The following is a 26,483-nucleotide window of genomic DNA, read 5'->3' on the forward strand; positions in this document are numbered from 1 at the left end:
GTTTAAGCCAATTCAACTGTACATACATATATCGTAATATCACTTACAAGTTACAAACACAAATGATATATATATATATACTCGAATCCATGTATGGCTTAACCGCCCAATACTGTTAAAGCTAACATTATGTTCAAGTAAGATGTAATCTATAGAATAAAACACACGAACCGTGCTTTTAACATACAATAAATTGTTTATGGATTTATTTCTTATATATTTTATATTGTTGGACACATGCTACTAACCTTTTAAACACTTATAGTTTCACTTAATAAAATTTTATATAAAGAAAGTTATCAACCACAATCAAACTAATAAATAAATACAAACTTTTCTGGAAAGAGAATATGTAATGTTTATTTATTAGTGCATCACTAGTAATTAACTAACAACAAATATTTAATATTAAACCTAGAATAATTGAAAGGCGGCTTACCAAAACAATACGTGCATGGGTGGATGACTAATGTTTTTGGCAAAGTTCTAGAAGAAATGTAATGTTATTGGGTTAGGTTGAGGGGTGTGGGGGCTCTAACGGGGGCGCGAGTGGGGGCTCCAGCCAATAATATTGTGACGTGTGGCAGAGAGAGAAACTGGATAAGATGGGTGTTGGAGCCCCCGCTGGAGCCCCTGGCCCTGGTGTGGAGGGGCTCCAGCGGATTTTTTTTTTAATTTTTTTATAAATATATTCAAAAAACGTATTATTAAAAAAACTCATAAATTATTAAAAAAAACACACATTAAAAAAACACACATTAATATCTAAAAATAAAAAAAAATTAAAGTACTAAAAACATCGATTGGTCTGGTGACGACCATAAATCGTCGTAACTATAATCTGAATCTAGGTTTGGGTACCAATATCCAGATATGTTTTTAAAAAAAAGTTTGGAAGATGGGTTGATTTTGGGTTTTTTTTTGAAGTTGTGGTAATTGTTTTATGTGATTTTGGGTGTGGTAATTGTTTAATGTGATCTTGGGTTTATATATAGGAAGAACACTTTTTTTTTTATTAAATTAAAGAGCCCAACGGCTCATTTCTCATCTCCCAATGTCCCTTTACGCCTACAGGTCCCGCGAACCACTTAGCGCCTGCTTTGAATTCCGTGCTCGCGCCCCTCTCGCGCCCCGGTGGTGTGGTCCCCGCTGAAGCCCCACATCCCTCAGCCTTATTCAAAAACCATTAAAATCATAAAATATACTGGTCAAGATTTGGTTAAGGTTTAAAGTTGATGTTTATCTATATTCATAACTTACTATTATTATTTTTTTAGAATATACACTTACATGTATATTAATTTACAAACTTTTGGTTTCGGAGATCCTAATGTTCCAGATCCATCATGTTTTACGGTTACAGTCGGTTACGCCTACAACTCAAGTATTAATAATACCCACTACAAGTTTTACATGGTAAACTAACATGATGAAATATATAGAAGACGAGAGCTTATACCGACGACCAAAAAACATCAGGATGCATAAACACCAAACCCATGAATGTAACATGGTAATAATGAATGAAAGAGTATGTGTTATCGTAAATAAAAAAAATGTATTTATATGCACCTTTTTAAAGATATAATATTTAGCTAAACCATTTTGAAAATAAAATATAATAAAGTGGCTTTAAACTGTCAAAAAACTAAAGATAGAAGACAAGAACTTACACCGACAATCAAAGAACATCATAATGCATAGACAACAAATTCAGGAATGTGATATGGTAATAATGAATGAAAGAGTATGTGTTATTTTAAATGAAGAAAAAATTGTATTTATATGCACTTTCATAAAGACATAATATTTAGCTAAACCATTTTGAAAATAAAATACTACCAAAAAACAACATCAGAATGCATAAACACCAAACCCAAGAATGTAACATGATAATAATGAATGAAAAAGTACGTATGTGCTATTTTAAATGAAGAAAAAAGTGTATTATATGCACTTTTATAAAGACTTAATATTTAGCTAAACCATTTTAAAAATAAAATATAATAAAATGGGTTTAAACTGTCAAACTGAAGATAGAAGACAGAACTTACACCGACGACAGAAAACATCATAATGCATAGACAACAAACCCAGAAATGTGACATGGCAGAATGAAAGAGTATATGTTATTTAACGAAGAAAAAAAAGTGTATCTATATACACTTTTATAAAGATATAATATTTAGCTAAACTATTTTGAAATAAAATGAGTTTAAATTGTCAAACTAAAGATAGAAGACAATAACTTATAATGTATAAAAAACCAGCATCATAATGTATACACCTAACCCAGGTATGTGACATTGTAATAATGAATGAAAGAGTATGTGTTATTTTAAATGAAGTAAAAAATGTATTTGCATACACCTTTTTTATGCATCAAAAACTTTGTTAACAATTTTCGTATATAATTATATAGATAAAATAATGTCATACACTAACACTATTGTATTAGGTAAACACCTAAAAAATTATGATATTTTCTTATACTAAAATCATATGTGACAAGGGCTATACATATATGACAATATGATATAATGTCTTTTTCGAGTCAAATTAAAAAATAATACGAAAGTCAAATAAAGTGGGAGGACCATAAACGACCTAATTATCATACCTTCTATAAATATGACATTGTGAACCACTTTCTTAACTCATATTCTTGTGGTGTTACAACTTACAACTACTCTAGTTCTTCTTCATCTCCGATCGCTTGAAAATACACGAAATGAATACGTACTCGTACTTGATCAGATCGTCGTCAGAGTACCGTCGTCAACTTCGTCGAAAATCCACTCCCCAGCGACGTTGTTTGACTTTAGCGAAGCATCAGAAGACTAGGTTTTACATACTCAGGCGATGCATAACTATGCTTGTGTGTTGGAACGATAAGTATGATTAGCGTTAGAGGTGTTACTTTTGTGTTTTGTTTAATGCTTTTAGATGCGAGGTTTGGTCGATTTTTGAAAGAGTATGGTTGTATTCAATTCTTCATTGGTGTATATAAGTATGATATGAAGAAAGTGGATGAATTAGACTATTTGAGAATGATATATAATGTTTTCTATATGCAATTTAGCGTTGATTCTCAATATTAAATTTGATGTATAAATTGTAATTATTGAAGTATATCATAGTTTATGAAAAGCATGTATAGATTTAGGAGGATGATTAGAGGGCGTGTTAGTTACTCTAAAATTAAAAAGAGCGTTAAAAACTATGCTTACTAGTTGTTATTGTAAAGCAGTGAGTCCAAAAAGCTAACCGATGTATATCTACAAATAAAAAAAAATTAAGCTGTGACTCTTCAACTAAAAGTTTTTGGTTTCACTATTATATTTATCAGTAAAATCAAGATTCTATATTTATAAGGGCGTTGTACGTCACGTTTTAAACCATAACCTCAACATCAATGTATAACTATTAATTAGCCATCTCTTTTGAATTGTGTATTTGTGTTAGGTGGTGTGACTTCTTGTGCCAATTTATATATATGTATATTTATATCAACTTGTAAATTGTCTCTTTGCCTCTTTGTCACTTGCCACTGGTACTATTTTAGGCTTTTAGCCATTGTGGACAGTCCAAAAAGCTACACACAAAAACTATGTATATATTACAATTATTTGTTTTATTTGTTGGTTCAACTTTTTTTTTTTTTTATAAAATATCTGTCTCCATATGGTAAGAGAATTAATCTAATCTAACACGAAATGTGTGAATTTACGTCTAGTCGTCTAAACTGTTCGAGGAAGGTTTAACAACTCTGGTTTGTGTGAAGGAGCTAATGAGTTATTAGGGGTTGAAGCCAATGTATTGGAGACTTCTTTTTCATTATATTTATCTTGAAGCTCAAATTCAGACTCTTAAAAAAAAACTTGGTTTTGCTTTGTATCCGAATTAGAAATTTGGTTTTCGAATTGGATACTCAAAACTTTGAACGTGGTTATCTTTGGATAACTGAATTATCCGAGTTAGAGGTCCAAGCCAAGCCCAGCCCAGCCCAGCCCAGCCCAACCCAACCCAAATCCAGCTAACCCCTCATGGCTTCGTCTGATTAAAGACCAAAACCCCAAGATCCTAATCCAATTCAGTTTTGCGTTGTCACACCTAACATCTCATGGTTCTCACGACCCAAGTCTCTCGAGTCCAGACGGAAATTATGTACACACGCCTTTAATTAGTGTATGCTTGTGTTTATCTACAAGCACTTGTTTGGCTATAACCACTCCATCCAACAACACACGTCTTAAACTCGTTTTTTTCCGTTCAGTTAGAAACTTGCTAATTCGTATCGGTTCAGATATCGATTAGTAACAAAAATAAGAAATTCAAAATCCTAATTATTCTATTTCCAAAACTATTTCAAGACGACAATTTAAAGACGTTATATTAATCTACCAAATGTTACGAGTCTAACCAGAACGTAGGGGGGTGCAAACGAGCCGAGCCCGAAATCGGCTCGCTTAACTTACATAGAGCTCGAGCTTGGCTTGTTTCAAGCTCTATTTTCAAATATCGAGCTCGGCTCGTAAGTAGATTCTCAAGCTCGTGCTCGGCTCGTTACTATTTATCAATTATTTTTTATGTAACTATAATTTTTTTTATATATTTTTTTCTATTATAATTTTATGTATAAAAAATATATATTATTTAGTTATTTTTATTTATTTTTTCATAACATTATATATATATATATATATATATATATATATTAATTAATAATTATTTAATATATATTTTAAAAACTACATAAATGGCAGGCTCGTTTAGCCTCGCGAGCCGGCTCGACCACGATAAGTGAAGCCCGCGCTTGGGCTCGATTACTAAACAAGCTTACTTTTAGGCTCGAGTTTGGGATCAAGCTCGATTAAACTCGTCTCAATCAAGCTTTTTAACTAGCCAATCTCGAGCAGCCCTGCTAGTTGCACCCAATTTAAGTCCAATATCAAAAGACCCAACTTTTAAAGCCCATTATCCACAAACTAATTTTAAGCCCATTTAACCAACCCGTTACCCGCCCAGATGAATCTGAAAACCCTAAACCTTCAAAACCTGCAAATCCGGTAATATTATTAATTGATTAATCGAAGTCCAATTCACTTGCTGTTATTGTAATCAATTCAAATTTTGTTTAATAGAAGTGTAATTACAGAAGCTGTTATTGGCGGATACTGAAGGACTGTGCAATGTTGGACGAAAGCAAGTTTGACGTGCAATTGAAGCTATTGGCACTTAGAATCCCAAGAGAGTTGTGCAAGGCTGCAGCTAAATTGCTTAATGGGTATGAAATTTGAATAAAGTTTTGTGCTTTTGTTCATATGTTAAGTTTACCATCAGTTAAGTCATGAGTTTGAGTAGAGGCAGTAGTAGAGGTGTAAAATAGTCAAGCGAAGCGGCATGCGAGCTACTCGAGATCGGGTTGTAAAAGGCTCGGATTGAGCCGAGTTTAGACGAGCTCGAGGTTGAGTGTAAAATTGTAAAAATAAGCTTGTTTAATAAATGAGCTCGAGGTTTACTTATCGGGCTTGGGATGGATTGCAAGACTAAAATAAGCTTGTTTAATAAACAAGCTTGAGCTTTACTTATCGAGCCTAACAACAAGCTTGTTTAATAAACGAGCTAGAGCTCTGTTTAAGTTAAAGGAGCCAGCGTCGAGCGTAGTTGAGCTTGGCTCGTTTACACCCGATTTGCTACTCGAGATCGGCTTGTAAAAGGCTCGGATTGAGCTGAGATTAAACGAGCTCGAGGTTGAGTGTAAAATTGTAAAAATATAAGCTTGTTTAATAAATGAGCTTTAGGTTTACTTGTCGGGCTTCAGACGGATTGCAATAAGTTTTTTTTTATAAAATGAGCTCAAGCTCAAGCTTTACTTATCGAGCTCGAGCCTAAAATAAGCTTGTTTAATAAACAAGCTTGAGCTGAACTCGAGACAGTTTGCAAGCCTATAATAAGCTTGTTTAATAAACAAGCTTGAGCTTTACTTATTGAGCTCGAGCCGTCTCACGAGCTTAATGGGTATGAATAAAGTTTTGTGCTTTTGTTGAATGTTAACTTAGACATTAGTAGGGGTATAAACAAGCCAAGACGCTCGCAAACTAATCGAGATCAGCTTGTAAAAGGCTCGGATTGAGCCGAGATTAAACGAGCTTGAGGTTGAGTGTAAAAAACAAGCTTGTTTAATAAATGAGCTCGAGGTTTACTTATCGGGCTTGAGACAGATTGCAAGACTAAAATAAGCCTGATTATAAAACAAGCTCAGCTTTACTTATCGAGCTCAAGCCTAAAATAAGCTTGTTTAATAAACAAGCTCGAGCTTTACTTATCGAGCTCAAGCCGGCTCGCAAGCATATACTAAGCTTGTTTAATAAACAAGCTCGGGCCGGCTTGCGAGGCTATAATAAGCTTGTTTAATAAACAAGCTAGAGCTCTCTTTTAAGTTAAAGGAGCCAAGGTTGAGCTTAGGCTCAGCTCGGCTCGTTTACACCCCTAGACGTTAGGGAGTTTCTGTTTTGGCTGAAGTTTTTTTTTCGCATGAACTTAAATTGTTTCATATAATTTGCAGAATTCATAGGCGTATATGACGTATTCAGTTATGCTTTAGTTATTTCACATTTAATTTTCATTATATGCTTTTTTTGTTACTGATTATGTATGGAAAAGTTAACGGCTTAAATTAATAAGTATCTCTTTACGCTGTGGAAATTAAGATATTTTTGGGTTGTAATGTGGTTTTATAGAAGTGTTAATCAACTGTCATAAATCATAAACGTTATGCAATAGTTATGAATTTTGGTATTTTTTAGACTTTGACATCAAATGATCCAAGTCTTTTTTTTTGTTATGGTTTTAGACACATGCTTGACAGACCGCGAATCAAGCCCATCACTGAAGACCCAACGAGTGAAAAAACCCGTTATGTGATATTATCTGAAAAGGTACAAAGTCCTGGTAAGACTCGTTGATCATTCAACCTTATTAGAAGTTTAAACTGAATTTATACTCACTTAATATTTTCTTCTCATTTTAACGATAACATTATAATTATCAATTTCTGGAACAGACCTTTCTGATATTCCTACTCAGAAACTCAATGAGTTAGAGAAGTTATGCAAGATCGAAACGGTTCCTTACACGGTGACACTTGGATATTCATATTGGAGTGCAGGTGAATTTTTTTTAACCTGTTTTTTTTTAATCTGGTTTTCAGTTTCTTGCACAAAAGATTTATTTTTATTTAATTGGATACATATTAAGCGACTGTTATTTTCGTATAGACCAAGTGCTTAAGCAGGTTCTGCCTCCTGGACTCGAGGTGCCATCATCTTTTGAAACCATAGTTAAGTATTTTGGGAATTTGTATATAGTCTTATTATTAATGGAATTCAATATTCAAAGAGGATTTTGACAAAATTGTTTTTTTTTTCATTCTGTATTTAACTCTGACCTCAATATATTTTTCAGGTCACATTGCTCATTTGAATATAACTGATGAACTTCTTCCGTACAAGGATGTAATTGCTAAAGTCATATATGATGTATGTGTCAACTTCCACTTAAATCGATTAAACATGTTCTGTGTGTTAACAAACTGTTAAAAAGTACTTTTATTAGTGTTCTAATGCATCACACGTGGAAATAAAGATATTCAGTTTATTGACAAAATGGGAAGTTGGTCAAAACGGGCCAGGTTGGTGTGACAAAATACTATTACAATCTTTTAGTAAAATAGTGTAGGAGATTTTATGCATTAAAATACACTTTTTTGCGGATTTTGACTGTTGACCTGTTAGAGATAAAAAAATAATTGTCATATTTTCTAATCATTTTGGACTTTTTTTTTATCAGAAAAATCATCCTAGAATTCAGACAGTTGTCAATAAAGTTGGTTCGATAGCAAACGAGTTTCGTGTACCAAAATTTGAAATATTGGCGGGGAAACCGGATATGGCTACTGAGGTGAAACAATATGGTGCAACATTCAAGCTGGATTACGGGTTGGTCTATTGGAATTCAAGACTAGAGCATGAACACATAAGGCTGGTCAACAAGTTTGACCAAGGAGATGTCATATGTGACATGTTTGCAGGGATTGGTCCTTTCGCTATTCCGGCTGCACAAAAAGGATGCTTAGTGTATGCTAACGATTTAAATCCCGACAGCGTTCGTTATCTAAAAATTAATGCGGATGTTAATAAAGTTAACAATAATATCCATGCTTATAATATGGATGCAAGAGTTTTCATGTCTAAGTTAATGACGGTGCCCGATGGTGAGTCAGAAGTTGTTGATTCGAGTTTGGTTTCATCTGGGAATTGTAATATTCAAGAAAATGTGAAAGCAAACACTGAAGAAAAGAATTCTGGTATGCTTTTTTTTTTTTTTTTTTTTAATATTTAGTATTGTCTATATGATTAATAATACCTAAATGGAACATGTTCTACCATTAGTTCTTAGTTTCCATTTTTATTTAAGAATATTAACATCTTTATTTTGTAACATATATTCTTAACATTATTAATTTGTAAGATATATTCTTAACATAATAAAGTAAATTTTATACAGACTTTTAAGTTACAAGTAAAATCATCAACAAAAGTTCTACCTTGTTTTTATTTTTATGTTTTGGTATGCACCTTTGTATTCTTATATTTTAAATTACACTAAAACAAATCGTATAAAGCATTCATAAAAAAAATGATGCAAGAAACACAGTTCTCATATGGAGTTAAAACTAAAATCTGAAAATAGTGAAATAAGTATTTTTGAGGTGGAATACGAATATCACCGTCTACTACATCAAAATTAATAAACGTATATAGATTATATATTTTAGTTTGTTATGAAATACTGTTGCTGGACTGTTGGCCGAAAGAAACACATTTTTTCAACTTCCCAAGTTCAGTTAAACAGAAATATGAATTACATGTTTTTTACATTTTTAATCTTTCTGACAGAAAATGGAAGTTTAAAATCTGCTGACGGTCATGTGGCTGTGAGAACAAAAGGAAGCAAAAATAAAAGAATAAAAACGTCTGTGTCGTTTACCAACAAATCTTGGGAACATGTTGATCACGTGGTCATGAATCTACCTGCTTCTGCTTTACAGTTTCTTGGTAAGTTTTTGCATGCTTTACAGTTTATATCGCGATTGATATGAATTATAAATAAAATTTAAAGTCATTGATTTATATTTATTGTAGATGTATTTAGAGGCCTTATACAGAGGAAATATTGGAAGGGGTCTCTACCTTGGATACATTGCTATTGCTTCATCCGATCAACCGAGACACAACATTCAGTGGTTTCAGTAAGTGCTTTGTACTCCACCAGAACACACACACACACACACACAAATAACCATAATAATGTAATAATGTTAATATTAATATTGATGATGATGATGATAATAATAATAATAATAATAATAATAATAATAATAATAATAATAATAATCTTCTCTGCAGGAGGCAGAATCACTCTTGAATGCTAAGATACACAAGCCGGTATTTCATCGAGTTAGAGATGTTGCTCCTAACAAGGTAAAATTTTGATATAAAGTATTCTAAACTGAGTTATTATTATTATTCTTAATAAGATTCATACATCAGAAATTTATAAGAGGTTAAAAAAAGTGAGGAGAATGCTTTCCAACTTTAGTGGTCCTGCTACAATTGTTGTTTGGTGATTTATTTAATCATTTAGGGGTCAAATAACCAATGTTGGATAACTAATATTTGTTGTCAAACTAATAAATGTTCAAATAAAATCACGTTATTACTAGGGCTGTAAACAAGCCGAGCATGAGCTCGTGCTAAGCTCGTTTAACTTACTTGAGTTCAGCTCATTTTGAGCTCTAAATCTAAAGCTCGAGCTGGCTTATTATTTATTAATCTTTTATAATTATTTATACATAGTAATAATTGTTAGGTAAGTATATATTTAATATGTAAGTTAAAGCTATATAAATAATAGGCTCTGGCTTGTTTATTAATCGAGCTTATTATCCTTTATTCTTAACTTAATATGAGACTTTTACTTCCACTCGAAAGACCTTTTTCGTAACGTATGACCTTTTCCACATAAATGTCTTTTTAGTCATTCTATTTACAAGTGATAATCCTTCAAAATCAGAATCTCAAAAAAAAAAAAAAAAAAAAAACTCCAACCACTAATTACCAGTAAAAAGACCAAACTACCCTCATGTGCAGTGCACATGACTGGAGTTAAAGTACAAATTTAACGCCTATTAATCAAAAGGACGAAATTTGATACAAAATGTAAACATAAAGGATATTTCTTGTAATTTCTTTAGTTTAAAAACGGTAAATGAAATTTGCTATATACATAAATGATGAATCTGTAATTTACTCGTGTTAAGTTGTCTTGTAGGCAATGTATTGCCTGAGCTTTCAGTTACCCAAAGAATCATGCATCGATGAAGTAGCATGAAGAAAACATCAACAAAATTCATTGCTAGGTAGTATAATTGTATGTTTCTTGATCTTAATATTGTAACATGTTACATTATTATTATTATTATTATTATTATTATTATTATAAAGTTTTAAACTTTAAAAGAAAAGTTTTCGTCTATTCGTCAAATGGCTTAATGACATCTTCCTTAGCCTGCTAATTAACATGTATTTTAGGATATCCGATTTGAATAAACTATAAAGACAATGTTTCTTGATCTTAATATTGTAACATGTTACATTATTATTATATGTTAGTTTAAAGTTTAAAACTTTAAAGAAAAGTTTTCGTCTATTTGTCAAGTGGCTTAATGACATCTTCCTTAACGTGCTAATTAACCACGTATTTTAGGATATCCGTTTTGAATAAACTATAAAGACTATGTTTCTTGATCTTAATATTGTAACATTTTGTTATTATTATTATTATTATTACATGTTAGTTTAAAGTTTAAAACTTTAAAGAAAAGTTTTCATCTATTCGTCAAGTGGCTTAATGACATCTTCCTTAACTCATTAACGCGTACTTTAGGATATCCGTTTTGAATAAACTAAAACTATAATATAAAGAAGTTGATAATGAAGATCAACATAAGTAAAGAAAACAAACAATCAGAACCCCACCATTGAAAGAAGATGCAATCATGATCTTTATAGACAAATCATATCTTCTTGACTGGAATTGCATCAGGAGTATATACATACATCTTTATGCTTTTGGCTTAAAGCTTTAAATATATTAAATTAATAAAAAAAAGTTGAAAGAAAGGAAACAAATGTGAAAATGTAACACGTAGATTCTGGCTGGAAAGTTTAATTAAAACATGTTTAAGGGGGTTGGTTAATCTTTTCTTCTTTTTTTTTTCCTTTATTAAAAAAGTATGACTTATTACTTATTAGCTTTGATGGCTCTCAACCACCATTTCATAACTTTGTTAAGTTGAACCTTTTGGGTAGCACACAGGACCCATATGTGTAGTGTACAATATTTATATGAAAGATACCTATTTTCTAAATCTTTAAATCTTTAAAGCTTCATGTTTGTTTTTTATTTCAATTGGTGGTATGAGAAAATCATTAGAATAATGTGTTTTTTACATGAAACAACTGTGCGTTGCGGTGAAGCGGGTTAGATACATTACATGCTTGAAAGCTACCGCACGTTGAGACGTGTGCGTGACTGGAAGTCGGTCGGTATCCATTCAATTCTTTACGGTAAAAGTTTTGTAGCAAAAATTGTAAGGACTAAAGTTTTGCTTTCAAAGTTGAGGAGTTGAAATATAAATTTTAGAAACTTAGGTGGCAAAACTCTAAAGAACCAAATTAAAACTCTAAGAGCCAAAACATAAATATTTAAAAAGTGACAAAACTATAAAGAGCCAAACTTCTTAAGTTGATTTTAAGAAGATTAAAAACAATATAGAGTTTGATCACAAGTAATGCCCCGCACGAAGTTAATAACAAAGTTTGTAAACAAGTCGAGCCTAAACCAAGTTTGCTTGTTGCTTACTCGTTGTTTCGCTTGTCTTGTCTTTTAAAGTGAGCCATGTTCAGGGCCAGCCCTAGGGTGGGGTTGGGTGGTCAACGGCCCCAAGCCCGACACTTCGCTAGGCCCGATTTTTTTTTTTAAAATTATGTATATATTTATGAAAAACGATATGTATATTTAATGTTTAAACTCAATAGCATAACAACTAGCTTGGTTTAGTGGCAAAAGGTTATGACTCTCAATCTAAAAGTTGTGATTCTAACCCTATTTTTATACAAAAGTTTTTTATACAACCCAAATTATAACCAAGTAAGCCCATTTAAAAATTGCATTGTTTAAACACAACAAAATACTTCTTTACTTAAGGCCCAAAAAAAATTTCGCCTTCAACCCAAATTTTTTTTCAGTTCTCGGAGCCGGCCCTGACCATGTCCTGACCCGTCTTGACTCGGAAAAATTCAACTTGATGACTCACTTTTGAAAAAATTCAAGTCATTAAAAGATCAAATGAAAAGGTTAAATAGTTTATAACTTTATATGGAAAACTCACCTACAGAAAATCAGTTTGGTGACGAAAAAGTATATATAAAAATATAATAAAGAGACTAATAAAGTACACTTATCCATATCATATGGAGTGTGACAGCCCACACACAATTGCATGGCATTGCATATTGTTCTTATAATCTTATATAACCAAATAATAACTTATTATTCAAACAACTCTATCTTTCACTATATCTTCCCATCAGAAAATGATCATAAATCCATGCAAATTTTTCATACCAATAATCCTATGTTTATCGATCGCGTTTATAACGATCGTAACATGTTTAGACTCGGATTCGAGTCTAGGTGTTGGGGTCAACTGGGGCACTATGACTAGTCACCAGTTGCCCCCAGAGAAGGTGGTGGAGATGATGAAAGTGAACAAGTTCAACAAGTTGAAGCTGTTCGAAGCCGATAAAACGATCATGGAAGCGTTAATCGGGTCCGGGATTGAGGTGATGGTGGGAATCCCTAATTATATGTTGTTTGATATGAGTCAAGACCCAAGTTATGCTGATAATTGGGTTGATGCTAATATTACTAGTTATGTTTATCCCGGGGGTGTCGATATTAGGTACGTCGCGGTAGGAAACGAGCCGTTTCTTAAAGCGTATAACGCGACGTACCAAAATATCGCGTTACCTGCTTTAAAAAATGTGCAAAATGCAATTCACCGGGCCGGGTTTGGGTCCCAGATCAAAGCCACGGTCCCGTTGAATGCGGATATTTATGAGTCACCAGAGTGGGACCCTGTCCCATCAGCTGGTGACTTTCGTTCGGATATTAAAGATGCGACGATTGAAATCGTTCGGTTTCTTTATTCGAACGATGCGCCTTTCACCGTTAATATTTACCCGTTTCTTAGCTTATACGGAAACCCGTATTTTCCTATGGACTTCGCGTTCTTTGACGGGTCGAACAGACCCGTCAAAGATGGGGATTATTCGTACACCGATGTGTTTGATGCGAATTATGACACGTTGGTGGCTTCTCTGACAAAAGCGGGTTTCCTGGATATTAAAATAATCGTGGGCGAAATCGGGTGGCCCACGGACGGTGACATACACGCGAACATAAAAAACGCGAAGCGTTTTAACCAAGGTATGATTAGCCACGTGGCGGGGTCGAAAGGTACCCCTGTTCGACTCGGGCCGTTGGAAATTTACCTTTTTAGCCTTCTTGATGAGAACAAGAAGAGTGTAGCCCCGGGCCCATTCGAGACCCATTGGGGTATTTTCGGGTATGATGGTAAGCCGAAATACGAGTTGGATATAACGGGTGCGAAAAAGAATAAACGGTTAGCCCCGGTTATTGGGGTGCGGTATATGGCCCGAAAGTGGTGCGTGCTGAACCCGCGGGTTAAAGAGCTAGACGGGTTAGCTAAGGAGATTGACTACGCGTGTAGTTTATCGGATTGTACATCGTTAGGCTACGGGTCGACATGTAACGATTTAACTTTGGCGGGTAACGCGTCGTTTGCGTTTAATATGTATTATCAACTTCAGGGTCAGAGTGACTCGGCTTGCGAGTTTAACGGGTTGGGGACGGTCACTAGGGAGGACCCGTCGATGGGAGAATGTCGGTTTCCGGTTATGATCGCGTATGGTGATCCGAAGGTGGCGGTGCATTGGAAGGTTTTGAAGGTTTTGGTTGGTGTTGTTGAAGGTTGCATTGTGTTCTTGCTTCTTGTTTCTTAGCATTTTGATTATTATTATTTTTTTGGTTATATATATCATAGTTTTGGTTTTAGTAGATGTTTTAGATTGTAATATTACAGATAACAGATTCAACTCATATATGTTTGAAACATATAACAAGACATGTTTTTTTTAATCTCTAACTATATATAAATCTTTGTTGGAATTGGGTTCTATTTTCAATTTGTGTTGGCTTTGTATAACATTTAGGGAATAATATAAATTTTATTTATTGTTATAATAATATGAAGAAATATTTTAGAAATGAAAGAAACTTGCTAATTTAAGCAATGTGAGACAAGTAAGACATTTCTTAAAAACCGGATCTATTCTGGTTTTGATACATTTCAATGCACAGTCAAGCATCATTACATATACTAACTAATATTAGATTCTATTCGACTTGAATTCGCTTATTTTACGATGAGTCTTCAAGGTTCGTGGTATAGAGATCGCACACCCGAGTTTACTAGCATAGTTGGGAGGCTAAGAAAATATCCACAGCCGATAAATAGATCGCGATCAATGGTTTCTAGCATAGTTGAGATGCTAAGAAAATCTCAGTCATCGCGATCAAATGCTGCATTGCAGATTGAATTCAACAAAAGAGCTTCGAAAATCGGATTTGGAATAAACCAGACGTCGCAGAAGCTAGCGAAACTTGCAAAATGTGAGCTCCTAAAGTAAGATTTTAGTATGCATTGTTGGTTAATAATATTCTTAAGTGGCAGCATATGTTATACTATAAACATTATGTTATCTTTTTGTACCAAAGTAAAGTACTTACATAAATATTTATAATTGTGTCATTGATCTTTTGAACCTAGTGTTGACATGATCTATATCTGTCTGTCTAGTGGCGAAAAGGACCTCTGAATTTGACGCTCCAACGATGGAGATTCAAGAACTGACAGCAGTCATCAAGCAGGAGATTACCGCGCTTAATGCAGCTGTAGCGGATTTGCAGCTTGTTTGCAATGCACAAAATGAAAATGAAAGCATTTCAACTGACACAACTAACTATTCAACGACAATTCTCGATAATCTCAATAATCGTTTGATGGGGGCCACAAAAGAGTTCAAAGAAGTCCTTATTATGCTATCAGAGGTATAAATTTGATGCATGCAAAAGGGGATTGCAGCGCAGCTTGTTGCTCGCTTACCTGCCACTTCATTGTAAATCGTTTGGTTTTTTTATTTGAAATATAAGTTTAAAAAAAAATAGTGAACTGGGCTAAAAATGGTTGATAAGAAACAAATAAAGGTAAGGGCCCTTTTATATTTAAACAGGTCCATTAAACAATCTAATAACATGTTATTCGGTCTAAGCCTAGTAATGAAGTAAAATCAATAATGGACTTGTATGCAATTAAGGTTTATCAGTATTACAATTTTTATCGATCTTTTGGGGAAAAAGTTTATGTAAAGACCATTTTTTTAGTAATAGTCTTGGGCACTCGAAATCTCAGAAACGGTCCTGCGTCATCTTTCTTCATTTGGCTTGTGCTAGTCAAACTTGTAATCTTTGACTACAGAATTTGAAGGTTCATGAGAACAGAAGACAACTACTTTCTGCAAATGCTTCAAAAGATTTTGTTAACCCGTTTGCACACCAACGTCCTGTAGCTAACAAATCAGCTTCTACTGCTTCAACTTCACAACCTCTTTCAGTTAATAATAACTCATCAAAATCATCTCTATTATTTCCAAGGTAAAAACCAGATAACTTTGGATTTATTTAGTATGACCCTTTGACTTTGTTGTTGACTTTGACTTTTTAGGCAGCAGCCAGATGGAGTATTTCAGCCGTTATTACAACCACAAAAAAGTCAAAGTCAAAGTCAACAGCAGCAACAGATGGTTCCGTTACTAGATAGTTACAGGCAGGGCCGGGCCGAGGCTCTTCACAAAGTTGAGTCAATCATTCATGAACTGGGCACCATTTTTACGCGGTTGGCAACCATAGTTTCTCAGCAAGGAGAAGTTGCAATTAGGTTAGTTTCATGGTGAAATTTAATCCTTGACTTTGACTTTGACTTTGACTTTTAACATCTTAATTGGGTTATCAGGATTGATGATAACATGGATGATACATTAGCAAATGTTGAAGGTGCACAAGGACAACTAATGAGGTACCTCAATAGTATATCATCCAACCGGTGGCTTATCATAAAAATATTTTTTGTATTATTTGTATACCTTATGATTTTCTTGTTTTTCGTAGCCTGATTAATATTTAATGTGGCGTTTGATGATCTAGCATATGGTTGCAAATCCATTGTCGATGTCACATATATCTATTCTTAACTTTACCTTTCGTTGTCTTCATCGACTTCACATTGATAATGGCTAGCATTTGAATGCGTTGGCTTGATTTTCTTAACGTGTGTGTGGCTAGTTAAAACTTTTGTCGCATGTAGCTCACTAGCTCGTGACACGTAAATTTCATATAACTGAAATGCATTTAGAATATCGCATTGATGAAATTATGTCAGATTATAATTTACTACTTCTGGTTATTGTTAAAAATTATACATTTTTTTTCTTTTTCTAGCTATACGAATGAGCAAATGGTACGTTTTTTTAAAAGTTACTTATTCAAAAGATGCCAAAAACTTATACTAGTGTCATTTGAAGGAAATCATTTTTTTTTAGTTGCGTGTAACCCTTCATCTAAGAAAAACTTTTAAAAACATTTATAACAGGATCTTTATCTCGTCTCCTTCTTTAAAATATAGATATTTCCTCTTTTTATAATATCCGTCTCTAAGATATAGTTGTATGAATAATGATTCTCTAAATATAAATATAGTGAGAATAGTCTTTGTTGATAAAGATTCTATTGTGAATGCTCTAGGCACAAAAGAAATTCAAGAAATCCTCAAAGACACAAACATCGCTTATGTTTAAAGTATAGTCCCCGGCCCCCACTAAGCAACCCAAAATTGTATAAAAAAGGCTCATCCAAAGCGAAAAAGTAATGAGGCCCGAGTAAATTATTAGACTATTTCTATTTACAACCCAACTAATATTAGTTTATGTCTCTTTCACCTATACTGGGGTTGGGTTGTTCAGGAGCCGAGCTGAGGCGAGCCAAGGCAAGCTTGGGCTCGGCTCAGATTACAAACTGAGCCGGCTTGGCTCGGATATGAAAATGAGTTAAGACCTAAGCTTGAGCTTGGCTTGGTTTTTAACCGACTTGGTTAGGCTCGGATTTACCTTGAAGGATTGAACTAGCGGTGGTGGTGATCTTGGAGAAGACTAAAACAGTGAAGAAATATGAAAATCTTGGTCAAATTTATATCGAGGTTTTTTTTACCCGCTCGGTTTTTAGAATAAATCTTATGTCGGCACGTAGATAAAAAAAAAGAACGTCTCAATGGAGTATTTGGATTTTAGTGAAATTTTATATTTTAAAAGTTATAAAAGAAAAACTAATTATGAGTAAAATTAAATATAATAATATAATATTAAGAAAAGTAAAAAAAATTCATAAAAACTCGTCAAGACTATTTTTTACCTAAACTAGTCGTCCTGACAAGTTTAGAGCGTCAAAATATTTGTCCCTGAATATATTTTAGCCTAAAATAATCGTCGCGACTAGTTTTGTAAACTACTCGTTAACACCAAGAATCTAGTCGTCACGACTAGTTTAAAATACCTATTTTTGAAATTCTTTACAAATGATACTTAAAAGTTAAAACTTGAAAATTGTTTTTAAAAATACTTATTTTAGGAATTTTCCCTTATTTAAAACTTTTTAGTGGGTTAGACAAGTAAGCTTTAAGAGCATTCCCATCCCGTTCCCTATCCCTATATCTATATATATCATATAATTACACTAAAAAGATAATACATTTCTCTCTCCTGTTCAATTAAATAATATTTTTTAATACCTTTTTCCTTACAGTTTTCTTTCTCCACCCTATAATTTACAAAAAAATCACTACATTTTCCCCAAATTTACAAAAAATCACTATCTTTTCTCTCTCCATCCTATAATTTACACTCACAACCCCATCATATAATTTACAAACCCTCCTCACATAATTTTAGGGGATGGGTTGGGAATGCTCTAAGAGCATTCTCATCCGGTTCCCTAAATTTTTGTGAGTGGAGTTTGTAAATTATAGGGTGGGGTTTTAAATGATTGTGAGGGGGTGTTTGGTAGAGGGATTTGATTGGGGAGAAATGGAATTAGAAATATTTCTTTTGTTTGTTTTCTACTTTTCATTTCTATTTCTCTTTCTATTTCTCTAAAACTAGAGAATTCCATTTCTCTTTAAAACAAAGAGAAATCCATTTCTCAGCAGCCTCCTCATAGCATGTCACCACCTCGTCTCCGGCCACCACCTCGTCTCCGACCACCACCTCGTCTCCGGCCACCACCCCGTCTCCGGCCGCCACCTCGTCTCCAAGTCTGCAACCGCCACCTCGTCTCCAAGTCTGCAACCACCACCCCGTCTCCGCCGTTCTCAATGGTGAACACAGAGATGGTAACCGGTTGATTGTGGTCGCAGGTGGGTGACAGTGGTGGTGGAAATCGGCGGTGGTTGCAGGTGGCTTCTGATTATCATCATCATCATCGCCACCACAACCACCACCACAAAATCTCCAAAGAGGCAGTGATGACAGATCTGAGCCTCCTTTTTCTATATCTTATGTTCCAAAAATTTGAATCTTTTTAATTTCTTGTGTACTGTGGTTGAATAAGGGGGTTTGGTGGCGGCAGCCGGTGGTGGTGGGCTGTGGTTGAAGAAAGGGCTGTGGTGGTGGTGCTGGTGGTGTGGGGCTGTGGTGGTGGTGCTGTGGTGGTGGGGCTGTGGTGGTGGGGCTGCGGTGGTGAGTGGTGTCAGGTTGGGTGGAGGTGGGGTTGGGTATGGTAGAGTTCTCTGTTTATTTTCTCGTGTACCAAACAAGAGAAATGATTCTCATTCTCCATACCAATTCTCTTTCTCTACAATTCCATTTCCATTTCTATTTTCTCTCCATTTCCATTCTCTGTACCAAACACCCCCTGAGTGTAAATTATAGGGTGAAAAGAGAAAAGGTAGTGATTGTTTGTTAATTTGGGGAAAGGGTTGTGCTTTTTTGTAAATTATAGGGTGGAGAGAGAAAACTGTAATGATTAAAGTACAAAAAATATATTATTTAATTAAACAGAAAAGCGAAATGTAGTGTTTTTAATGTAATTATAGAGATATGGATAGAGAACCGGATGAGAATGTTGTACCAGTCAACGCTTGCCTTTCAAAAAATTTTAATATTACTCCATTTTAGTATTTTCCCGCCCAACTATTTCCCATCTAATCTAACTAATTTCACGCTTTCTTTTTGCCATAATTTTAGTAATACACAGACGGCTGTATTCCACATATGTTCTCTTAACTATCCATGATGGTGTGCTGATAGGCTTAAAGCCGGGCTTCCGTTCAAGGATTGGAAGCCATTTCCGACATCCAATCGATCTTCTTGTCAGCGGGCCTTTCACAATTTTATTTTGCCCTAATTTCACTTTTCAAGATCGATTCATCGGATGCATTCGTCAACATTTGATCTTCGTATGGAAGCGTTCTTGAATATCATTATGGTTACAATCGAAGGCACCCTTTAATGTCGATTCATCACAGGTGAGGTGCCCTTCAATTATACTATTCCTCTTACCGATCTCAGATTCTAAAATTGATTCACCAACATTTGTTGATTAATGCATAACTTTGTGGTTGTTGGATGCAGGCTCAAACTATGGGTCTTACTATCACAATCGAAGTTTTATATAATTTACTATAAAACGATTAAATAAAGTGGCAGGCAAACAGGCAACAAGCTGCGCCGCAACCCCCTTTTGAACAGCAAAGCCAATCCTGCTAAAAACGAAGCTTTGGGACCTAGAAGCTGAAGAGGTTCCGTGTACGACGCGCTGAACCCTACTCAAAAATTTCACAGCCTCTGGAGCCAGAAAACCAAATGTATCAAAGGCAAATGGTAGAAAGACATGTTGATTATCTAAACAAGCTTTCTCGTGTTTAACAACTTTGCCTGATTCAGCTTTCAACGCAGCCTGACCCACAACAAACCCACGGTCCCTGAGCCCAACAAGAGGAGACACACCTGTAAGATCCACACAGGCGTGTTTCCCCCCTGCCCACTCGAACACAAGAATATCAGCTGGTCGTAAAGTAGACCTCCCTTCAATAGGATCCGTGAGAAAGTTAACAGGGGCCTCCTTTTTAGCAGAAATCCCTGCCCGTTTAAGAACATCACATAGAACATCCCTAACCAGATCATGTCTGTATTTAAAGCCAGACAATTCTTTGCAATGCACCGCATGGTCACCAAAAGAATCCAAACAGACCTTGCGACAAATTGGGCAAGGTTCATCCGTCGGGAACATAGGGATCATTAACCGGTACTTAAGGATAGCCCGATACTCTAAACCCGACATACGTTGGCCTAATCCTTCAATGGGGATGGCCGTTAGAAAATCCTGAGCCCGAGGAGCCCGAAGGCATTCAAACACCGCCTTTTGGCGAGGGGATAGATCAAACTTTACTTCTAAACTCTTGACGATTCCACTAAATATGGCACTCGCCACAACATGTTGGGCTTTAGGGGGGGCGGTGTCCTTATTAGAGAACCCGCTAAGATCAAAATCTGAAAGTGAAGTACGTAAACGATCCATCGCACACCCATAATCAGAGTCCAACCCATAAATATCACAACCCCGAAGAATATGGTCTTGCAAACACCACGACTGTGCTCTCGAAGCCACAAAAGCATATGTAGATACATCCTCGGCCGAACAGAGACCCAACCCCCCATAACGGATCGGAAGTGATGCCAACCTCCATTGAAGATCCCCAAAGAACGGACCTCCACAAACCACGATGTCCTCAATCGCCCTTCGAAGACCATTGTCAAATATAGAAACAGCTTCCCCCACATACATAGGTTAGCATGTTCTCAAACCGAACAAAAGCTTGGCGACTCCCATACATGAGCGAAGCAAAAGAAGCTCGCATTGAGGATCCCGAAGTCTTGGGAGACAGCTCATCAGTTCCACAGCGCTAGATGCCCTTTTCATAGCCAAACTGCTGATAAACCCCGCATCCTGGCTTACAGCACCACCAAGGAGTTTCACGCCAAGCACCGGCCTTCCAATCCCGCAAGGGAACAACCCCTCCTGTGCCTTCACCCCATTGCATGTTGGCCAAAATAACTCTGTTTTCTTAACTTTTAATTCAAGACCCAAACGAGGCCCCTCAGACCTGATAATATCTAATGCTTTGGCTACCTCTCTAGTATCCCCGATAATCGTGCCATCATCCAAGTACCAAGCATGAAAGAGAAGCTTGCACCGATCTCTGATTTGGTGAACAAGTGGGTGCAAAGCTAAAGCAAAAAGGAGAGGCCCAAGAGGGCCCCCCTGTTGAACCCCAGTGGTGGATTTAATGAAAGTATCACCCACATATAACCTAGCCGACTGCCCATATAAAAAATCCACCCAAAGAGAAATGGAAGGACATCGACTCCGAACCTCATATTACCATACATTTTATATTAGATTAATGCGCATCTTTGATTTGCCTTCAACTTGCAGTATCAACTATGTAAGCTTTGATCATGTGTAGATTCTGTTACTTTTGATTTGTTTGCTGTTAGTTTGATTCTAGGCGTGAAGGAATTAGATTTGTAGTTGGGGTCATTTTTTGATTTTTTTTTTCTATTTTTGCATGTTCTTTAATAGGATATATATGTATGTGTGGATAATGGAAAAGTTGCAAAAATTGATGCTTCATGATCATCTCTTTAATTTCAAGGACAACATAAACAGTTTATTTTTCATTTTAAGTGTTATCTGGAACCGGTAATCCTAAAAGTTTGGTTATATTTTCTTGATTAACAACTCAGTTACACCATTTTTCTACACATGAAGTACTTTCAATCACCCATTTTGAGATGTTTCTAGCTGTTTATTTTATGGTGAGTCCTTGTCACATTTTGTGTAGCGATGAGCTGATACTACTTCTGTAATAGAAACATGGTGTATATGCATTATCTTTTAAAGGCATGTTTCATATTTCATGTATATAACTTCTTTTTAACTTGAAGTTGATACGCAACTCAATTGACTCTTAAAAGTCAAAATTGATCACCTTTCATGGAATCATGGGGTTAAATCTTAATGGTTTTTCTGTTGAACTTTTGAATATTGGTTCTGTAGCTTTTGGAAACTTTGGTGTGATAATGCTCAAAAAGCTGTGGTGGCCTCTTAATCAATTTTTGAAAGTTTAGGCAGACGTGCGTACATGTACATCTAAACATGGTGCATTGGGTGATACCTCCACTGAATTTTGGGCCTTTAGCGGAAACAGGGGAATAAAACCCTGGTTTGTTTTTCCTTTTATTTTACTTTAAAAATGGTTTTTCTATAATATTATAATGTTTTTATTTTTTTTGCTTAATTTGGTTTATTCGAATAGATTCGAACTCAACTTGATTCGAGTTTTATTCGAACCGTTTTATTTAAAATTTTAGGCGAATTTGAGTGAATAACTTGATTCGAATAATCCGAATTTTATTCTATGAACACACCTAAATAGTGCATGAATATTTATAATACACGGATGCCTTATTTTTCATTTCTACTTTTTTATACAATGTTCATTTGAATAATCAAACAATTCTTCAATCTCATAGATTTTTTTCTTTTGTAGCCGATCGTCTGCTCAAGTGTTTAATGTTACTTCACAATCTAGATGAATGGGCCGAGTTGGTGCTTCATAATGGCAGCATAATTGATATTAGAAGTTGTAGAGATTGTTGACTGATATTCTATTTGATTTTGACAATGATTTTGATAGAATTACTAATATAGCAAGACATTGACTGATGTGGTTTGATTGCATGTAGGTATGGTAATCTTAAAACTGTTTCTTGCTTCTTGATTGTTTTCAAGACAAATCTATATTACTTAATACATATTTTTTCTATTATGACTTACTAAAATAAATTACAACTCACCTATAAAGTTATATATATATATATATATATATCAATCAATCTACTACCAAATAGTACATTGATTGTTTTACCATTATTATAAGTCTTCTCGTGAATTCTATATTTTCGATCCAATTTCATTTCAAAAAAATTATATTTATGTAAAATGATATGTTGATATCACACCAAATTTACAATTGCTTAAATATATAAACATATCTTTATATTTGTATTTTATTATATTTCCAACCCGTATAGTACACGGGTCCTTAACCTAGTTTGTAATATATAGTCAACAGTTGGGTATGATCAGTCTCAGTCAACGGTTGTTAGAGATCTGAAAAACCGGATCGTGTTAAGGTTTTTATTCAATTCAATTCAATGCAATCTACAGTCAAACATTATTATTATTCATTTGAATCATTTATTCTATAAGCCAAATGCATAACTAAACTAACTAATATCACACTCTTCTTTTCCTTACACATTATTATTTTACAATGAATCTTAAATCAACAAAATGTTTGTCGTATGGAGATCGAACACCAAAGTTTTCTAGCATGGTTGAGAGCCTAAGGAAATCTCGATCATCGCGACCAAAGGTTTCTAGCATAGTTGAGAGCCTAAGAAAATCTAGACCATCGCGATCAAAAGTTGCATGCAAGATTGAATTCAACAAAAGAGCTTCGAAAATTGGATACGCAGTCCATCAGACGTCGCAGAAGCTAGCCAAACTTGCAAAATGTGAGTTCCTAAAGTAAGATTTTAGCATGCATGCATTGTTGAGTAATAAAAATTCTTGGGAAAGTTTTGAGTGAGTGTTTGGTTCGACGATGAGGATTTGACGGTTCAGCTGGTTTGAGTGTTTGATTTTGTTTAGTTTTCGGTTTCATCCGGTTTCTGTTATGTATGATTTTGGTTTCAAACTGTTATATTTCCTTTTAGACTTGCCTCTTATTCATTTGAGTTCTGCTACAAAATAAGTTAGAGCCAAGGTTGCAAAAATCGCTAGGTGGACACTAGGCGGCCGACTGGGAAGTTGGGAGTACTCGGACATGGTAAATATAAAGAAATTAATTTTTGGATATTATATATTTGTCAAAATAAGCATAATTCACGTCAAAAGGGTACTCTAGCTGACTCGGCGACTTTTGAATGACTTTTAACTGACTTTTTGAGAACCCTAGCCCGCCTAGCTCGACTTTGATCGCATAGTCTGACTTTTTACTGACTTTCAGAAATTCCTAGCCCGCCTAGCCCAACTTTTGACCAACCTTGACTGCCTCTGACTAATCCAGGCCAACTTGAAAAAAGTCTCCAAGGTAGGGGTCCAAGGACCGACTAGTCGTCGGCTTTGGAATCCGACTTTTACAACACTGGTTAGAGCTACAATTTCTTTTGGTAAAAGGGAAGGGTAAAATGGTCATTTTATAAGTCAATTTTATTTAAAGCAGGTAAATATATAATATTTAAGTTTAAAGAAGGGGATACGTGTAATTAAATGTTTGGATCGGGTATATATGTAATTGCCCATATATTTGCAGTAGTGGATCATGCAAGTGTTGAAATAAATAAAAATGTCTTACTATAATCATCTAAGATTATGTTTTGTACTATAGTAAAATGCAAACCTTGTGACATTCATCTTTTGAACCTAGTTTTCACATGATTTTCGTCTATCCTTCTAGTGGCGAAAAGGACCTCTGTATTTGACGATCCAACGATGGAGATTCAAAAATTGACAGCCGTCATCAAGCAGGAGATTACCGCCCTTAATGCAGCTATAGCGGATTTGCAGCTTGTTTGCAATGCACAAAATGGAAATGAAAGCATTTCAACTGACACAACTACCCATTCAACTACGGTTGTTGATAATCTCGAGAATCGTCTGATGAGGACCACAAAAGAGTTCAAGAAAAGTCCTCACTATGCGAATAGAGGTATAGTTTTTGATGGGTGACTTTTTGCGGAAGGTTAAAACCTTTTGCAACTGTTCAAGCGTTACATAAATACTTGAGGTGTCAAATTTGAGTACAAAAATTTACTTTATTTCGATAGTATTTTAGTAAAATTGTGATCTTTTGACTGCAGAATTTGAAGGTTCGTGAAAACATAAGACAGCTATATTCTGCAAATACTTTAAAATATTCCGCGAACCCATTTGCATGCCAACGTCCCATTGCTAATAAATCAACTTCTACTGGTTTAACTTCACCGCCTCCTTGGGTTAATAATAATAACTCATCAAATTCATCTCCATTATTTCCCAGGTAAAAATGAGATATCTTTGGATATATATATAGAGTATATCTCTTTATTTTGTTGTTGACTTTGACTTTCCAGGAAGCAGGCAGATGAAGTATTTCGGCCCTTATTACAACCACAACAAAGTTAAAGTCAAAGTAAACAACAGCAACAAATTGTTCTGTTACAAGATAGCTACACGCAGAGCAGGACCGAGGCTCCTCACAACGTTGAGTCAACCATTCATGAATTGGGCACCATTTTTCCACAGTTCGCAACGATGGTTTCTCAGCAAGGAGAACTCGCAATTAGGTTCGTTTCATGTTAAAATTAAAACTTTGACTTTGACTTTGACTTTGACTTTGACTTTAAATATCTTAATTGGTTGTCAGGATAGATGAAAACATAGAAGATACACTAGCAAATGTGGAAGGTATACAAGGACAACTAATGAGGTACCTTAATAGTATATCATCTAATAGATGGCTTACTTTAAAATTAATATATTTTTTTTGTATTAATCATATTCCTTAATATTTTTTCTTTTTTCGTAGCTTAATTAACATCTTAGATCGATTTTGATGATCTTGCACGTAGTTGCAAATCCTTTGTTAATGTCACGTAGCTACTTCAACTATCTTTTGTGGATGAAGTTGGTTTTCTTTCATATTAAATGTTGGATGTCACGTGTTAACTTCTAGTCAAGTCTAAATTTTGATTTCTCACCCCTCTCATCCATCAAAAAATAGCGATTTTATTTAGTGTGGTAAATAAAATGATAAGTTGATAACACATTAAAACCATATTTCCTATTTTTTATTTTTTTAAAACGTCTTATATATATATATATAGGGTAAGGTTAAAATGAAAACCTATTTGAGTTGTGAAAACCTGCAAAAACCCTATGTAACATCGGGTTTTTTTTTTGTTACATGTAATATATGTTGTAACATTTAATACAAAACATCGAAACATCAAAAAAAATATTTTTGCTAGTTTTTAACATTTTTTTACTAATTTTTA

At 34.7% G+C, this 26,483-nt stretch overlaps 2 protein-coding genes and 2 pseudogenes across 2 annotated transcripts; all 4 read left to right on the plus strand.

The window, feature by feature from the left end:
• Window positions 1–5,168: 5,168 nt before the first annotated feature.
• LOC143595753 (tRNA (guanine(37)-N(1))-methyltransferase 2-like) lies at window positions 5,169–9,557 on the plus strand. Its single transcript, XM_077074692.1, has 9 exons — window positions 5,169–5,287; window positions 6,857–6,954; window positions 7,067–7,171; window positions 7,281–7,341; window positions 7,466–7,541; window positions 7,852–8,368; window positions 8,961–9,119; window positions 9,207–9,313; window positions 9,471–9,557. The coding sequence occupies exons 1-9, from the start codon at window positions 5,193–5,195 to the stop codon at window positions 9,555–9,557; spliced, it is 1,305 nt and encodes a 434-aa protein (XP_076930807.1). The 5' UTR covers window positions 5,169–5,192.
• Window positions 9,558–12,722: 3,165 nt separating this feature from the next.
• Window positions 12,723–14,265, plus strand: LOC143595752 (glucan endo-1,3-beta-glucosidase 8 pseudogene; annotated as a pseudogene).
• A 371-nt stretch (window positions 14,266–14,636) lies between these two features.
• On the plus strand, window positions 14,637–16,442 carry LOC143595754 (syntaxin-32-like). The gene is made up of 5 exons (XM_077074693.1): window positions 14,637–14,883; window positions 15,071–15,321; window positions 15,749–15,924; window positions 15,995–16,207; window positions 16,283–16,442. The coding sequence occupies exons 1-5, from the start codon at window positions 14,637–14,639 to the stop codon at window positions 16,440–16,442; spliced, it is 1,047 nt and encodes a 348-aa protein (XP_076930808.1).
• A 7,274-nt stretch (window positions 16,443–23,716) lies between these two features.
• On the plus strand, window positions 23,717–26,142 carry LOC143595755 (syntaxin-32-like; annotated as a pseudogene).
• Window positions 26,143–26,483: the final 341 nt, after the last annotated feature.

This window comes from Bidens hawaiensis, unplaced genomic scaffold (assembly GCF_021521415.1).
Source record: "Bidens hawaiensis isolate Kalapana, Puna unplaced genomic scaffold, B.hawaiensis_p1.1 tig00045507_1, whole genome shotgun sequence".
Lineage (NCBI taxonomy): Eukaryota > Viridiplantae > Streptophyta > Magnoliopsida > Asterales > Asteraceae > Bidens > Bidens hawaiensis.

Excerpts from the sequence above, each read along its gene's own strand:
- LOC143595754 (XM_077074693.1), top strand. The coding sequence starts at position 14,637 with ATGAGTCTTCAAGGTTCGTGGTATAGAGATCGCACACCCGAGTTTACT. Across the intron at positions 15,322-15,748 it reads TCCTTATTATGCTATCAGAG|AATTTGAAGGTTCATGAGAA; the intron begins GTATAAATTTGA and ends CTTTGACTACAG. Across the intron at positions 16,208-16,282 it reads CAAGGAGAAGTTGCAATTAG|GATTGATGATAACATGGATG; the intron begins GTTAGTTTCATG and ends TTGGGTTATCAG.
- LOC143595753 (XM_077074692.1), top strand. The coding sequence starts at position 5,193 with ATGTTGGACGAAAGCAAGTTTGACGTGCAATTGAAGCTATTGGCACTT. Across the intron at positions 7,172-7,280 it reads ATATTCATATTGGAGTGCAG|ACCAAGTGCTTAAGCAGGTT; the intron begins GTGAATTTTTTT and ends ATTTTCGTATAG. Across the intron at positions 9,314-9,470 it reads CACAACATTCAGTGGTTTCA|GAGGCAGAATCACTCTTGAA; the intron begins GTAAGTGCTTTG and ends TCTTCTCTGCAG.